Source organism: Cyprinus carpio, chromosome A1 (genome assembly GCF_018340385.1).
Source record: "Cyprinus carpio isolate SPL01 chromosome A1, ASM1834038v1, whole genome shotgun sequence".
Lineage (NCBI taxonomy): Eukaryota > Metazoa > Chordata > Actinopteri > Cypriniformes > Cyprinidae > Cyprinus > Cyprinus carpio.
In genome coordinates, this window is record NC_056572.1 from 38849520 (window position 1) to 38867685 (window position 18166).

Sequence of the window (18166 nt, forward strand, 5' to 3'; positions counted from 1 at the left end):
ACTGTATATTGGTGATGACAATCATTGATTATTGAACTGTTTGGAGTTTAATCTCTGATGAAAAAGGTGTTGTGTAATTAGTTGATTGATTGCAGTCAAAGTGATTTCTCAGCGCCAGTGGTTCTGATAATCAGTATATAAAGAACTTTCCAAACAGTTTTGGCCTTCTATGGTGTCAGTTAGTCACACACAGACATCATAATCAGATATGAACCTCAAACAATGGTAACATAAAAACACAACAACAACAAAAAAAACAAGGACAGCGAGCCTGCTGGGAGCCATGGATGAGTTTTGTATACAATATTACCCAGCATGCATTTGCAGCGTTTTTTTTTTTTTCGTAACCATTGTTGAGGTTCATATTCTGATTATGATGTATGCGTGTGTGACTAATTGACACCATAGAAGACCAAACTGTTTGGAAAGTCCTTTATATTAACTGGTTATGAAAGAACCACTGACTTTTTTAATGACTTTCATTATAATCAACTGAACTAACTATAAAACACCTATTTACTAAGATTTTGAACTCTGAACAGCTCCATAATTGATGATTTTCTTCACCAATATGCTGTATAACAACCAATACCTGATCATATTTTCTCTGGGCTTTTTGAGTTATAACAAACATGTTTCAAAAACACATGGTTACAACGTCCAAAGTAAAAAAAAAAAATATCTATGACAGAAGTCAAGGGTCAAGACCCCAACTAAAGCAAACACTGATCTCTAACATGGTTACTTCAAATGAAACAATAAATCAACATCTAAACCTTAGTTAATTCTCAATCAGATCTTCTGTAGACGTCTGACAGAAATAAAGTCAGTCTGGTTATTAATAAGTGGAGCTGGTGATGCTGTTTGTTAACAGCAGCTGTTCATCACTAAAGCTCAATCAGCACTTAATCAATCACTTAATTACATAATTGCAAAGTTTTAAAACTTACATGGTTTAAGTAAAGGCAATCTGTTTACTCAAACGGTTTGAGTTACTGTGACTTGTCAGGTTTTACAGTGCACTTAAGTAAAGGCAATCTGTTTACTCGACAGGAATATCTCCTGCTGGATAGATGGAGTAAATACCACTGACTGTTTGTCCTGATTTATAAAGGTTAAAACAGTCGACTGGCATGTCTTTATTCTGACTGCATCCACTCACCAGAACAACAGATAGAAGAACCGCTAAAAACACCAACATCTACAGAGACAGAGAGAAAGAGATGATCATCACACTGAAAACATCTCTACACAGCAAAAAATCCAGAGTGAAATCAACTCTGCTGGGAGTACATATGAGACCACACTCAAGAGTGTGAAAGTGTTAAAATAGGAGTGTTAAATTAAAACTGAAGCGGAGTTAAAGTTAATGAGATAATTAAGTGATTAACTGAGTGATGATTGACCATTATTGACGAAACCTGATGTTAACGAGCAGAATCAACAAAGACAAAAATCACAATTTTTTATGTCACCATTATAGTGGTCAGTGTTTGCTTTAGTTGGGCTCTTGACCCTTATATTTTTAAAATTAGATTTGGTTTGGCTGGTGTAAGGCAGTTATAAAAACAGGACGGGCAAACAAAAAAATATGGTTTTCCTGAATCACTGAGTTAAAATTTCATTTGAGTATTGTGGCCAAATGACTTCTTCAGCATAGGATTGCCGGCATTTAAAATACAAATCTTGGAATTTCTTAAAAGTTGTTTGTTCAAAAATCTTTCAAAGAGTCTTTCCATTAAGACATGGCAAACATTCAGAATCAACCATGTGAACCCTCAACGCTGGTGGACAATCCAAAAAAGCATGTTGGCAGGAGACTTGGGTTGCCAGTGCATTCTGTTGGTGCCACCTATTCAAAATTCTTCCATGGCTCCCATGATGGCACTGGTGGCATGAATAAATTATTACCGAATTGTTTTAGTAAATTTCCATTAGTCTGACTATTCTATTTTTGTTTTCAATGCTGGAGGAACTTTTTAGTAGTGTTATTTTTCTAATGTTTAGCAGACCAATGGTTTTAGGCTTTCTAATAAGTTCTGTGATGTCAGGTTAAATAATTATGTATGTAAAAACATAACTAATATCACATAATCATGTTTTTATTTTGCTGGTCCTCTATACAACTCAACCTCCTAAGCACAACTGAGTTTATAACAGCAACACCAAATCTATTATTTAAAATGTGAGGGTTAAGAGCCGAACTAAAGCAAAACACGAACGCACTATACATGGTGACATACAAAAATTGTGATTTTTGCTATTGTTGATTCTGCTATGTTAACAACAGTTTATCGTCACATAAGTGGAAATCATCACTCAGTTAATCACTTAAGTATCTCATTAACTTTAACTCCGCTTCAGTGTTAATTGTTAACACTACTATTTTAACACTTTCACACTCTTGAGTAGGATGGTCTCACAGGTTCAGCCAGAGAGTTGAATTTCACTCTGGAGTTTTTTTGCTGTGTAGGATGTGGACTTACATTGCCTCACAAGTCAATTCAAATGTTTGTTGGAAAGTGACAAACCCCAACCATTTGTTTGATGGTCAAAACCTCCAGCGTAAAAACCGCCAAAACAGTATTACCCAACTTCACTTATTATAAAAAAGGACTGACTTAATTTCTGTCCTAAATGTAAAAAAGTTCTTAATTGAGACTCATTACCAGAGTGTTGAGGGTTTATGGAAAATAATATTTTAGTTTGATGCAACTCATTATGGTGATCAGTTATTAGGCTAGATATAAGTCTTTGCAATGTTTCTTTTTGTCCTAATTTGTTGCTAGCTGTGTTTGTTATGGCAAACAGGCAGTGAGAGAACAAATGATCATCCAGGTGATTTTTTTTTTTACATGCTGGTTTTAAACAGCTTCCTCATGTGATCTGATCAGCTGGTTTTATCGATCTGGGAGTCTAGTCTAGGCTTATTAGTTTAACCTTAGTGGGTATAGCACAATGTGTTTGTGCACGCATAAAGATCCGGCCAGATTTTTATATATGTAATTTTTATCTCTCTTTTTGATGTACACTGGTCTGAAACCACGAAGCTTTAGGGGGGGGGGGGGGACACAGCAGAGACCTCAAGAAATTATTGTGTGAATCACCAATGGTACAGCTTCATGTTGACATGTTCAGTCGGCAATGCATTCTGGGTGCCAGGATGAGTGTCCATGATGTAACCCAGAATACACTGCAGCATGAAGCATGACCCCATGGTTAAGGTTCGTACCTTGAATTCTTGATGTTTGTGTGAAGAGCTTTTGTTCTTTTCTTTCTTTTTTTATGTTGCTTTTCTTCTCTCTTCATCCTTGAAATTATCTGCTTTAATCTTCAGCTGTGCGTCTCAGGATGTTGGACCCATTGAGTCCTGAACTAAATGATAGGAACCGTCAAGTACAAGTCTGCGTTATTGTCCAATTCCTTCTACAATGTACAGACGCTCATATCTCTCCAGCGAATCGAAGATTGCGTACGCTCTCACGACCCCCGGTGCATACAGACTAACACTAACAGTTAGTCGCCGAACCTCTAGACGCATACTATAAAAAGATAAAGATGAAAACGTACACATAAGGGCCTGTATTACTGCAAAAACGGACATAATAGATACAATAATATAAACTATAAGAAGAATCAAAAGGCGAGCAAGGCACAACGCAGATAGAAGTGCAAACAGTGAACAAACAAGAGTGCAAACAGTGACAAACACGTGCAGATCAACACGAATTTCGTGCATAAACAATAGGCTTATCACAGTATGATTAAAGTGACAACAGGGTCTCAAGGCAGTGATGTCATTTAAAATGACTGATGCGGTGGCTTAGAACGACTGTCAGTTCCATTGGTGAATGACAGCTGGTCATGTGAGCAGACCACTGCTGCCACAAAGTGCTGGTGCATGTCATCGTTAGTTATCGGGAGGGGGGTGGAAGAACCTGGAGATGTGGGATTGGGGCGGGGGCGGTTCATAGTTCAGTTGGGCTGGTTGTGGGAAGGAGAGGGATGGTGGGGGCTAGTGCGTTCGGGGCACGTTCAGGCTTCCTGACAGCCTGATGGATGAAGCTGATTCTTCAGTGTTTGCTTGGTCCTGGCCTGGAGACTACGCCGTCTCTCCTGATGCAGCGACTGAAGAGGCTGTGTGAGCGTGAGTCGCCACATGCAACGCCGAGGGCTTTGCGAGAGAGCTGGGTCCAATAAATGTCTGGAGCGAGGGGATCACCTGACAACCAATGATCTTCCAGTGCCTCACTTTGCGTTGAGTTGAGATGGGTCCACGCGTTGCTGGCGCAATGAGGTGGGAGGGGGAGGCGACACATGTGGTGATGACTTGTCTCCGTTCGAAGCACTCTACGAGGATGGGAGTAAGTGCAAAGCACGGTACGCGTGAAGCCGGCGCCAGATAGCCTGGGGGGGGACTGGCATGACTTGATGGTGTCGTGATGCCTAGCCTGTTCAAAACAGCACTGATGAGGGGGAAGTAAGTGCCCCCGGCCGGTGTTCATTGAAGCAGGATGGACATAGCTTCTTGCGGGACAGGTCTCTCAGTGGGTAGTCGTTTGGTAGATGGGGCACCTGCCACAGGCTCTGAGTTTCTTCTTGACTAAGTGAGATTTAAGGGCTATCCTTGTGAAGTAATGTCAGGACTGTTATGCTGCACAGTCCGTCAGACCACAGTCCGTAATGGTCTGTGTCCCCTGACCACCTCATCTCGAGGCATCTGAAGCTCGCGAAATCCGCGCTCTTTGAACAATGTTTCATCCTCATCAAAAGTGTTACTCAACCTAAAATGCCATTAGCCTTCGAGATGAGAGTGTGACGAGTGGGATGTGTTGGTGGTAGTACGTTGGAAAACCCCTTCACTGAACAGTTTCGAATGAGTCCACGAACACAACAACGTCGAGAGACATGGCATAGCGTTCCGAGTTGAATGTTAAGGTCCTTTCTACGTTGCTGGGTCTACAAATGTGAACTCGGTACATGTACCTTTGGTGTACGATCATTAATGTGTTGGTGTATCATGTGGTCAACCTGGGGGAAATGAATGAGAGTAAACAACGGTTCAGTCGGGAAGGCCAGTAGATTCCCTCGGCAAAAAGCAACGGGCCGTTATAGTTGCCTAGTCACCACTCCACCTTGCGGTCCAACAGTAGCAATGCAAGAGCTAACAGCACTGTTCAATGCACCACATGTTCATGGATGTAGAACACGAAACGGAGCAGTATGGCGTATATTCCCTCGGCAGATAGAATGTCCGACACTTAAATCAGCAACTCAACCTCGGCAGCTCGGCGCAGTGTACACAGATCACAACAGCATCGAGGCACTGAACGCGTCATTGTTTGCTTGAATAACAAAAAACACGCGTGGGTTTCCTACAGCCAACGCGGTTGTGTGTCTGTAACACATTGCAGTCGGCAGTTGGTGCGGAAAGACACCAGGAATGACAAGCTAGTCCGGACACCTACTCTGAAGTTGGTGATGTTTCTAGGGAAAATGGTCACTGAACGAATCAGTCCGAACAATCTGGAACTAATCTTTTTGCAGTACAAGTGATAATGAGCGAAGGGTCTGAGTCAGTTCATTGTATCCAAGAGCGTACGTTTGCCACAGTAATTAATTATTGGGGATCGCACCCCCCTGTTAAGTCCTTATCCAGCGTGTATTTTGTGTCCCCCTTGAAACCTCCTTTATTTTACCATTGTTTCCGGCTCTTCTACATTCCGCTTTGTTTCCCTTTGCTGTGGGCTTCCCTTATGATTTTATTTATCCGTCAGGCGTCCGCAGTTGATGATTGTAAGGCTTCCGTGCTCCGGAGGCAGTCCTCGATGATCTCGCACGCTCTTCTGCGTCGTGCCGCGGAGTTTAACTCTATAAAATTCGGGCTCTGCCACATCATCCAGCAAAGAACAACGACATGAATGTATGTGTATGCGCGCTTAAAACAGTATCAGACGTGGAGACGAGTACAAAAAACACTGCAAACTCACAAGACAAAAAAAACACGGAACAACACCGTTCTGTCGGGACAGAGAGAAGCCACTGCGTGTGGACAACGCCTGCCAGCTTGCGTAATGCATACACTCTATAACACCCCAAATTAGATTGGGTGGAACGAACCAGGTATCATTCAGAAATTTATATGTGGTGATGTCGTAATCATCACGCAAGCAACCAGCATTCATCTAACCACGTTCTTTTGTGTTTTTTGCCCATAATAAGAGATTACCAACAGCTAAAGAAACAAACCACGGACAAGTCAAGCTAGTGTCAAACTGCACAACTAAAGCCAACACTGACCACCTATTATGGTGACCATCAAACCACATTATTACTTTTAAACAGACATCAACGTCAACATATAAACGACTCTGCTTAAAACTTTCTTAGAATGTTAGAGGATAATGTTCTCAGGCATGTTTCTTAATAAACATTTGGTAGCATGTTTTAGACCGAAAGTTATTCCTATTCTTTGAGAGAGTTTGACGTTCTGGGAACAAAAATGAAAACTACCCGGTTAAAAACCATTGTTAGAACAATTGCATGGTAATGTTCTTTAGAAACATTTTTAGAACAAAAAAATTCTAGCTGGGTACACTTCACTTCCGGTCTGTCTGTCCTGATCCTCTGATCCTCAGATCCACCATGGTAGTTTTCTGCTCCATCAGTTCCATTCCTTGGGGGCAGTGACGCCTCCAAGGGGGGCTGAGGGGCCACGGCCACCCCTGAATTAACACTTGCCACCCCATTGGCCCCCCAAACCAGAAAGAGTGTAGTTTTTTAGAATAATAAATTAATTAAAAAAATGAACACAGATATTGATAAAACACTATATTAAAAATAAGTATAATAAACTTGTACGATTGATGTGTGCTACTGTAGAATACACTCTCAACCCCTCCCCCTCTTTATGTGCTTTGTGGTGACTTCACACACTGTTCAAGTTCAACAGGAGTAAGCAACGTGGGAGAGGAAACTTACAATGTAAGTTAAACTTAGTTTTCGTATGTTATATAAAACTTGTCAAACTCACATGTGGATACAAGTTTTTGGTAGTTTAATATTACTCCATCAGTTGATCTGTATATTAGTTCACTTAAATTCACATATGTAGAACAATTAGCCAGTGTTTACCATTCATTGATTAGATATGATGACCAGCCCAGTACTATTTTATTAATTTATGTCTGACAACAGAAACAGAAAATATGTAAATTAAGCACTGACAGCATGTTTCCACACAAATCAGGGTTTATGATAAATAATCAAAATGAAGAGGAAGGCAGTCGAAATATCCACCTTCTTCAGCAAAAGGTTTGTAAGTTCTGAGAAAGGTGATGAGACAGTTAGGGTGCACACATCTCAATATAAATTAGTATATCTTCTTGCTCTGTTTTTTATTGTATCTTAACAGACATGTACATCTTTTCAGTCAGGTTTGATGGAAAATGTACTTTGTAGAGATGCCTTTTTAAAACACTTGACACAGAAACAGTTTGAATACAGTATTTTAAATAGTACAGTGGTAATATTATTTTGTGTTGTAGTATAAATATGTAACCAAGTAAATAATAGGTTTTACTAATGTTATATTCAAAGGTTGTGAAACCTTGTGTTATGATTTGAAACAAAGCAATAAAAATATGTAATATGATAATTGTTGCGTAAAGTTTCTTTGTTTACTATAATTTGTCCATGGGCTCATGTGTATGGTTAATTTTCTTTTGAATCGGTTTTCTTTTGAAAATAAATGAGGGTACTTGCAGTTGAATTGCATAACAACGTTTTTCTATTTTGCTCTATACAGAGAGAATAGTAATACTTAAGTTTTGAAGCCTATAACTTGATATGCTCCCAGAAATAATTAATAGTAACGGCAAAAAAATATCGTCTGCCAGTGGATTTAGACATGCAACATGTATTGTGCCAGTGCCACCCAAATTTTTTTTACTGGCCCCTTTTGGCCTCCCCATAAAAAAAATCCAGGAAGCGCCACTGCTTGGGGGTGGGGTGTCTATGTTAAAAATCGTGTCTCGTGTTCCCCTGTCTTCCCCTTACTGCTGATTGGCTACAAGTTTGTTTTGGTACGCTGCCTGATAATGGTGGTTGACAAGCCAACTTATGGTGATGTTCCCCTGTCTCGTGTTGCACTCTAATTTTGAAGTGATGTTCTATTCCCATTGTTACTGTGTTCTGACTTTCTGTGTTTGTTCCTGTTTCTTCGTCTGCTACATTAGGTTACCATAGTTACCTTTGGTTGTTGCCATAGAGTCCCTTGTTTGTTCCCATGGCAACTACTCACCCACACCTGTCTCTTGCTAGCCTCTCGTTATCTTGAGTATTTAAACCCCAGTGTTTTCCATGTTCTTTATCAGGTCTTGTCTTGCACAGCTGTATGATGTTTGGTTTTGGTGTCCTGTTCTGTGCATTTTTGTTTTTTATTTAATCAACCTCGCTACTGCATTTGTATGCAGCTCTACCTCGTTTCTGACTTCACCTTGCAGTACATGTTGGTATTTATTAATTTAAGGGTTGTAGTGACAGATTATCATTAAAAAATGAATTTTAAATTATATGAATACATCGCAAAATAGCCATGAAAATTTCTGCATGAATATTAAACAATATAAACACAATTACACATTTAAATAAATCGTGGGAAAATCCAGTTAAACTTAAATTCAGAACTTCAACATGGTGATATTTGCCCTGTATTAACATTAACAGATTATTTTAAATAATATTCATGGCTAAAACGTTCATAACTTTTGAGTAAACAAGAACTGTACTTGACAATAGTGCATTATGAGGATTTATGTTTAAACAAAGCTGGAAGTCATGTGACTTAAATTCAGTTCAGGACATTAAATATTGATTCAGTCTTAAAAAAAAAAACACACTCCTTTTTCAGGCATTTCCTTTGTTTTTTTTTTCGTTTTTTCTGATATGCATCTTAAGCTGTCAATATTATTTAGACAGGCGTGCACCTTTACAAATCATGTCTAGTTGGATGAATTTCCCACAGATCTACTCTAAATAAAGGTCGAAATATTCCAGAGAAATGGGATGCTACTGAGCTAAAATTTTAAGTGTTTTTGCTTTGTCATAATGGGCTATGGAGTATAGATTTCTGTGACTAAATAAGTGAAAGTGTTTAAGAATATGGTTGCAACAATGCACAAAAGGGCAACCGTTTAACAAACAAACAAAAAAATAAATAAATACTTTGGCCAGTACAGTACAAGTCTTATCAGTACAGTTGGAAAAGCTGTTGAAATTCATTGAGTCTGATGAGAATTGTCCAGAAAGAAGACACATCTGCATGCAAATGAAAAAATATTACAAATGTGCATTTGCAAGCTGTATTTTAGAAATCTATGCTGGAAGTTGGTGTGCTCTGTGTTCCTGTGTCGATTCTCTTCAGTGGGAATATGAGACAAGAACTGTGTAGAGCTGAATTCTATGCTTTTAGGGTCTAGGCCATTTAAAATAAATGACAAAATGCTTACTGAAAGTCTTTATACATATTTTTCAGGTTTCACTGTAATTACAATCTGGCATAATTTTAAAAACTAAATGTGTATATATATATATATATATATATATATATATATATATATATATATATATATATATATGTCTGTATAAATAAAGTGGTAAACTTTGAACAAATTTGATTTTAAATGGAATAAAAATGGTTTTATAGTGTATAAAGGTAAAAACCTGTGAAAAGTACTATATTGGAGATTTGACTGAGCCTGTTAGTGGTCCTCTGCTGCCATGTAGTGGTTATAATTGCAATTTCAGAGAATCTACCATGGAAATATAATTTTTAAGCTTTATTACTATTGTGGTGCCAGTTTTTACCCAAGTTTGGCGAAGATATCTTATTCCATTTAAAAGTTAATGCTGTTTTAGTAAAGGTGGCCCTGCTCCTTACAAATCTTTTTATTTAGAAAATTATTGATATTAACTCTCCAGAGAATCTTTCTGCACTGGTTTGGTTTCAAGCGGGCGAAAAACCTAGTTTGCAAAAGTAGGTTTTCCAAAATACCTGAAAATTTCACCAGGGTGACGATATAATCCGAGGCATGCATTTTGTCCATCATGAGTCAAGAATTGAGCCTGCAACTAACAGTTTAGGAGTTATGAGCGATTTCATAATTTTGATCGCTGTAGCGCCCCGTCAGGCTGATTGGGGCGAGCCAATTCAAGCGTTGACTGATTTTATTGGTAAATGCAAAGAGCAGACCAAAACGAAAGTGAGCATTATTGGTTTACTCAGTTAAGAAAGAAAAGCAATGCCTTAAACATTGTCATAAAATTATAACAATATCAGATGTTTGAACACACTGTTTCTAAGACACTGGTTTGATCTTCATGCTGATGGATTTCATGCTGACAGTGAAACTGTTTTTCCAGGTCGACCAAACAACACCAATGCCGAAATGAGTGTCATCTTCTCCCCATAAGTACACGCCATTGGGGTTCGCAGTGTGACAAAATTTGTACCAAAATGCTCCCAGAAACTCTTTAGCACAGTTACTTCCATAGGAGTCTTGGTCTTTGTCAAAGGTGGTGAACTTCTGATCATTGTGGCCGGTCAACGAGTCGCCTGCAGAGAGGAAGAGCATCACAGAGGACAATAACTCAACTAGAATGAGTTTTCATGAGTGTAAATGAAAGTGTCCTACCTGCTCCTCCATCCTTGAACCCTGAAACTTGTAGTTTGTACCCATCAGCTTCAGGACCCACAGAGAAGGACGAGTACAGAGCGAAGCCTTTCCTTCCGGTGAAGTCCTCCAGATCCACTCTCAGCATGTACTTGTTGTTACGTGTCAGCTGGTACATGTTCTCCAGCCCTGATCATACACACACGTGAAGAACACGTTCAACCAAACACTGGACATTCTACTGGGACATAAATCAAATTTAAAAACTTTATTGTCATGCAGCCATAATACAGTAGCCCCAAAACATATTTGGTGTATGTTGGACACTTAAGTACCACATAAATGTCTTCAATTCATTCCATTATATTTAAAATACTAAAGCCACTTGCATGTGCTGAATGCTGACGCTTCGCTTAAAGCCCAAATATGCTTCATCTCATACAGCTGAGTGTGGAAGTCCTTCAAATTATACTCCGTTAACTGTGAGTGTGAATGGACGTGTTCAGCTGTGCGCTGTTGTACAATCAGCACATGTGCGAGTGACTGAAATTTACAGAACGAGGAAAAGAGTAAGAGCCACATTTACAATTTGATTTACAATGATTTTCTTATATTTTTGAAAACATTTAAACCACATTTTCATAGTGGCTTAAGTATCCAGTAAATGTTTTTAGTGTTGAAGCAACCCAGAATCACTGGTGAATCGTTACCCAGCCAGTATTCGCCCTCGGTGGTTCCGAATCCCGTCTTGTACTCTTTCCACGGCTGATAGAAATTCACACTACCATCCATTCTCCTCTGAATCACCTGAGATGAGTTACAGAACTTTTTTAAAGGCTTAAAGCATTTATTATATTATCTATGCATGTTTGACTATTTAAATTCACATCCGTACCGTCCATCCTCCGTTGTCTTCATCTTTCCCACCTGAGATCATCTCACAGTAAACCCAGACAGGAATATCTCCTGCTGGATAGATGGAGTAAATCCCACTGACTGTTTGTCCTGATTTATAAAGGTCAGAACAGTCGAATGGCTTGAATTCACAAAGAACAGACGCCATGAATACAGAGAGCAGAGCCACAACAAACACCGTCATCTAGAGAGAAACATCGGATCAGTTTCCTTATTTAGGATCAAATCACACTGAATTTAACCCAATTTGAAAAATAATACACATACATTCATTATCTGTCCAGTAAATGGTGAAGAATAAGAGTAACTCACTGTTAGTGTGGTGAGATGTTCAGATCACTGGATCTTCAGTTGCTGAGTGCTTTATTTAGAACATAAACAGCTTTTTCAACCCAGCCTTTATCAGTATCAACCCATCTTTTGTGTTGTGCAATAATGTTGAAATATCAACCGTTTGTGCAAGAAAATCATCAGCTGGTCCGTTTGACTGTTTTGCAATGATCTTGAAAAATAATGTTTAACACTGAATCTGCTTTCAGTGATGGATGATTGTGGAAACCATGAATTTGTCTTGATCGGCAACACAATTCAACTGCCTTGTGTGAGAAAGCGGTGCATGAGAAGATAACTGACGCGTGTTCCTCACATGTTATGTTTGTTTTCATCTATATGGCTATTTTGGCTATTATTTCAGTTTTTCATGAAAGTAAGCTATTTAGTAGGCTATTTGACTAACAATTTATATTTTTAAAGTCTACTTGATATTTATGTTATATTTTAATCAAAATATTTGAGAATGGAGAAATTATACTGATCGATTTCAAGAACTACAATTATTACATATTTCATATCAATATTGTTCATCTTTAACAACAACTTCGATATGGAGAGTAAATGCTGGAGTTAATTTGTTTTGTGTTTTTGCACTAAATGAATACAGAAGGAGATCAGTTCATGTTTAATATTGTGTTAACATTTCTGGGTTTGTAACGCAGAGTCTTTCACTACAGTTTCGCTGTTACAGTTATAAAGTCAGCATTGTGGGATATAAAGTCTCAGATGCGAGTTATAAAGCCAGAATTGCAAGTTAATGTCTCACAATTCAGACTTTCTCAAATTATGATTTCTATCAAACAATTCTGACTTTATAACTTCGCGGTCTAATTCTAACACACAATCCTGAATCCACAAAACATTAGAGACCATAGGTATTTACTCCAATATTTGCATGATATGAAATATGAAATACAGGGAGTTCATGGGGTAATGATTTCATTTTCATTAATTTCACTCATTTACTGATTTGTCGCATTTATTTGACTTGTTTAAAAATGTATCTTCTTTATTCCAACTCATTTTGCTTCACTTATAATGACTTGTTGTTCATAAAATGACTGGTTTTTTTCAGCTCATGCGAGAACACCCACATCTGAGGTCAATGTACATAAAGACTCTCATGCTTGCAGTGCAGGAGTTTATTGGAAGTTATTTATATACCACTAAATCAAAGACCAGAAGCAGATAATAGTTGATACAAAAAATAAAACGTTAAACCTTCACTTTTTTGTAATATAGTGAACACAAACATCGGATGTTTGCTCCTGAAATCACTATGTTTCTAAGACACACGCCTGATCTTCATGCTGATGAATTTCACGTGCCAACAGCAAAATTGGTCTTCCATGTGTAACCAAACATTTCCAATACGGCAAAAATGGTGGGATCTTCTCCCCATAAATACACAATACCTGCTAGGGGTTTGCAGTGTGACAGTTGTGTGTACAAAATGGCCCCGAGATACACTTTGGCACAGTTACTACTACTGGAGTCTTGGTCCTTGTCAAGGTGGAAACTCTGATCATTGTGGCGGTCAACGCAGTAAGCCTGCAGAGAGAAGAGCATCACACTGAGGACATTAACATCTTATCTATGACTTATATACAACATATTTATGATATTTAATTTCTCTGCTGATAATGTGACATAAAACATGTGTAATTTCCAGTTACAAAATATTTAAATTTTAAATAATTTTTATGCAGTTTAGCAAAACCCTGATCAAGCCCAGAATACACTGACCTGACAGTCCAGAAGAGGGAGTAGGAGGGGGATTTGTATTCAGTGTGCTTCGTACCATTGTGATTCATGATTCATTTTGTGTGGCTAGATAGAACCATCGATTAAGATCACCGTAATGAAATATAAAAATGTATAAAGGAAAATATGCTAAGTCGGGTCCCATAATCCTTGAATGATCAATGAAAAGCCCATTTTAGTTATAGGAAATTTAGTTATAGATGTAAAGACTCTCTGCAGAGAAGGTTCAATGATAGCAAACACACCAGTGTTGCATGAAGTATCCAGATATCATATACTTCAGAGCCAAAACATACTTTCAAGATGTCAGTTTTGCATGCATTCTACATCATAAGTATTTGACATCTGATAGGAAACATTACTATAGACATTGCATTTGAGTAAAGACTTTCTAATACATCCTGGCAGATGAAAATGCAGGCGATCAAATAGGCGTCTCTGAGGATATAGTATGTTATCAGGGTCTATTTGATACATGGTCTTTGTTCTTATTTACATGAAAGAACGGGTTTCAGTGAAGTTGCAAAAAAGATTTAGCAAAGAGTCTGGCGAGCAAGTAAACATCTGTTCAAGTGTGATGAGGAAGTGTCCTACCTGCTCCTCCATCCTTGAACCCTGAAACTTGTGGTTTGTACCCATCAACTTCAGGACCCACAGAAGGGGGGGCCGAGTACAAGGCGGAAACCTTTCCTTCGATTGAAGTCTCCCAGATCCACTCTCAGCATGTACTTGTTGTTGCGGTGTCAGCTGGTACATGTTCTCCAGCCCCTGATCATACACACACGCAGAGAACCACGTTCAACCAAACACTGGACATGAACATCCGCACAAACACACTGCACACGCTGTGAGATACCAACCAGTATTCTCCCCTCCCACATTCCCAAATCCTCTCTTGTACTGATTCCGCGGCTGATGAAATTCACACTGCCATCCGGTCTCCTCTGAATCACCTGTAGTGGGTTTATATATAGAATATATAGATTCATCATGAATGTGCTGATGTGGTGTTTGATGATCTAGAGTCCCTGTCATTACCGTCCATGCTCCGTTATCTTCATCTTTCCACACATCCCACCTGAGATCATCTCACAGTAAACCCAGACAGGAATGTCTCCTGCTGGATAGATGGAGTAAATCCCACTGACTGTTTTTCCTGAGTTATAGATATCAGAGCAGTCGACAAGCTTGAATCCATTAGAAACAGACACAGTAAACCCCTATGAGAACACAGAGAAGCCAGCCACGACAAACACCGGGCATCTAGACCGTCATCTACATCCAATTATCATCCTTTATAATGATCAAATCACACTGACATTAGACAGAAACATGAACTTACTGCAATCTTGCCTTCGCTTGAAGAATCTTGAAGAAAGTAAACACTCTTCTGCTGAATGATTATCTAGGCGGCTGAATGCTTTGTGAATTAAATGATGGAGAATAAAGCAGTAGCGATTGTGTTGCGATGATGTTCAATGTGGCCTAAACACTGTTAAATATATCTGCCAGATCAGACTCCTCCTCTGTGTTGCTGTACAGATTAAAAGTTATAATGCAAAACCTCCCTTGATTCTTGGCACAAATTATGTTTCTGTTTTTTGTACAATGGCCTAAATGTTATCGAGTAAGAGCATTTGGGGAAACATCTATGGATTTGGAGTCATTCTTGCACTGCACTGTCATTGAAATATACTGATGTTTTATAATCGTTAGGTATTTCCTCACTCGGTTCTGACATTGTTTTGTAACACCTAGAATAAAAGTTCAATAGAAAGTTTAGTATTAATGAGTTTTCAGCATTGGATCGACTGTACTTGTGTTCCTGGAGTAAATGTGATGCTCCTTCTCATTTTCCTGGGTTGTCAAATAAAAGCAAATTAACAGACATCTTGCAGGCGTGTATGTGTGTGCTGTCTGGGAACAGATACCTTTTAAAACTAACTGCAAATGTTTATGCAAAAGTGTGAAACTATTAAATATAATCCACAAATAATGCAATATTGTACCACTGAATAAGAAGTGTTTTGTGAGCTTAAATCAGACCAGTTAGAGACAAATTACTAATCATCTCTCATTTTTATTAAATCATTCTTTGATTTCACTAATCAATGTTTTTTTACACACGCGCAAACATACAACACACACACACACACACACACACACACACACACACACACACACACACACACACACACACACATTTATTCACACACACATTATTACACACACACACTAAAAAAAGTATTTGCCATCTAACCACAGAATAGCAGTTATCATCTAAGATAAATCTCTTATAGTGTAATGAATTACATTTGATTATCCGTAGATTGCAAACAAGGTCTTTATAAACTACATGATACAGATATAGATGCCCCAAATGATTCACTGATTAACCATTACAGCAAGAGGAATTAATTAAATAACAGACAAATGCAGTCAACTGAATGAGAAGACATACAGATAAAAAAAACTGATGGTGAGAGCTTCATGAAAGGCTATTGTTGTGAACGAAACATAGAGGAAAGTGTTATTTAATATTTTTATATATATTTTTTTTTTTTTTTTTTGTGGTGATAAGGATGCTTTGTGATTGTGTGCATTGTTCTGAGACAGTGAAAATAGTGCCATAAAAACCCTGTAAATCCGTCTGGCCCCCGCGGTCACGCGTCCCAGGAAACGAAGGTGTAGCCGTTACAGAGTTTGTAAACAAACTGGCTCAAACTGATCGGATGAGCGAATGTCAGTCCTCTGATGTGATGAGGATGATGAAGACTCTCGTGATGCTCTTCATCCTGACCGCGTCGGAGAGCAGCGCGAGGATCCACCAGCTCCAGCTGCAGGTCTGACGCTCTTTATTCACACAGAATCTGCGAGTTTTATCACACTTATTACTGAGCATTCAGTTTATGCTGCTAAATTATCTTTTTCATTTAAGCATTTGTTTCACGTATCTGTCGTATCTCTGATTATTACTCATAAAATGACGAATTTATTTATTTATCATTTATTTAACGTTTTAAATAACCTTGTGTTTCACATATGGTGTGATTTATCTCACGTGTTACACACAATTGTTAATTTATCTCGTTTATTTCTGAAATGAAATGATTTATTATTCATTTATTAATAGATCACTTTCATTTCACTGTTTTATAACATTTATTTGTTTATTTATCTCGTTTATTTAAGCATCTTTTTTTTCCCTTATCTGATGATTTATGTCATTTATTTCAATTATGTAATGACTTGTTCATAAACTGATTAATTTCTGGTGTCTGTTCTTCTTAAAGGTTCTCATTATTAATGACACGCTGTGTTTGTTCTCTCAGAATGAGACGCGGCTCGTTCCATCTCAGCTCGTTCGGTTATCTAGCCAGCAGGCACTCTGGACATCAGTGTTGTGTCTCTGAATCTGCCGCCGGACAAGAGTGACCCCGGAAGAGTACGGTGGGTGTGTTTTTGGCGGGTGAGGTTTTTGTGTGTTGTTTTGGTTGTTGTTTTGGTTGTTTGTGTGTGTGTTTTTTGTTGTTTTTTTTGGTGGTTTCTGTTGTTTGTTGTTTGTTTTTGCATGGCGTGTTTTTGTGTTTTGTTTGTTTGCATGGGGTGAGATTGCTCTCTTTTAAGAGTTTAGGGCTTTGTTTTTTTTTGTTGTTCGGGGGTGTTTTGTGGGTGTGCTTTGTTTTGTGGGGTTTGTTTTTTGTTATGTTATGTGGTGGGGTGAGGGGGGGTGTGGGGGTGGGAGTGTTGTAGGTTGGTTTGGGGTGGTTTGTCTGTTCTAGTTGAGGGTGGTGGTTGGGGATGTTCGTCCCGTAGTGGGGTGGTGTGTGTTGGGTGTGGGTGTGCATTGTGTTGTTTTTTTGTGAGTGGTGGTCTTTTTTTTTCATTTTAGTGTTTTGTTGTTTGTTTGGTTCTTTCTTTTTTTTAGGCTTGCTTTTGTGGACGGAGTTGTTTGTGGTGTTTTGTTTTTTTGGGTTTGAGGGGGGCTTGTTATTGTTGGTTCTGTTGTTTGGGGATGTGTGTTGTTTTTGTTTGTGAGTTGAGAGGTGGTTGGTTTTGTTTGGTTTTTGGGAGAGTAGGGTGTTTGGGTTTTTGGTTTTTTGTATGTTTTTTTTTGTGTGTTGTGATTTTGTTTGGTTTTGTGTTTGTTTTGTTTTTTGTTTGCCTTTGGTTTGTTTTTTTGTTGTTTTGTTGTTTGCTTTGTTTTTTTTTTTTTGTTTGGGTGTGTGGTTTTGGGTTTTTTTGTTGAAGTGTTTTTGTTTTTTTTTGGTTTTGTTGGGGTTGGTGGTTTTGTTTGTATTTTTGTTTGTTTGAGGTGAATTGTGGTTTTTTTTGTTTTGTGTTTCTTTTGGTAGTTTATTGTTGTTTTGTGTTGTGTTTGTGTTTTTGTGGTGTTATGTGTGTTTTGTGTCGTTTTGTTGTGTTGGTGTTGTTTTGAGGTTGTTTGGGATTGTTTTGTGTTTGTTTGATCGGGTGTTTGG

The 18166-nt window shown here is 38.4% G+C and overlaps 2 protein-coding genes across 3 annotated transcripts in view; both read right to left on the reverse strand.

The window, feature by feature from the left end:
- LOC109103455 (microfibril-associated glycoprotein 4-like) overlaps positions 1-14745 on the reverse strand; it is an 18932-nt gene extending 4187 nt beyond the window's left edge. Inside the window, exon 1 of the mRNA XM_042765707.1 lies at positions 14724-14745. The gene's annotated coding sequence lies outside the window, so the exon portion shown is untranslated. The remainder of the gene's footprint in view (positions 1-14723) is intronic.
- Positions 10210-14900, reverse strand: LOC109069197 (microfibril-associated glycoprotein 4-like). Of its 2 annotated transcripts, none has more exons than XM_042765594.1 (5): positions 14764-14900; positions 11569-11600; positions 11384-11480; positions 10695-10862; positions 10210-10615 (listed from the first exon to the last, which is right to left on the reverse strand). In XM_042765594.1, the coding sequence occupies exons 1-5, from the start codon at positions 14771-14773 to the stop codon at positions 10359-10361; spliced, it is 564 nt and encodes a 187-aa protein (XP_042621528.1). In that variant the 5' UTR covers positions 14774-14900; the 3' UTR covers positions 10210-10358. The 2 variants fall into 2 exon arrangements, with proteins under 2 accessions (XP_042621528.1, XP_042621521.1); XM_042765587.1 differs by lacking the exon at positions 14764-14900 and adding an exon at positions 11901-11998 and having other exon boundaries at positions 11569-11772.
- Between the last annotated feature and the right edge of the window lie 3266 nt (positions 14901-18166).

Bases quoted from the DNA above. Each gene is read 5' to 3' on its own strand.
- LOC109069197 (XM_042765587.1), bottom strand. From the start codon at position 11,772: ATGACGGTGTTTGTTGTGGCTCTGCTCTCTGTATTCATGGCGTCTGTT. The intron at 11,481-11,568 runs GTACGGATGTGA...AACTCATCTCAG, and splicing joins AAGACAACGGAGGATGGACG to GTGATTCAGAGGAGAATGGA. The intron at 10,863-11,383 runs GTAACGATTCAC...GTGTATGATCAG, and splicing joins CGAGGGCGAATACTGGCTGG to GGCTGGAGAACATGTACCAG.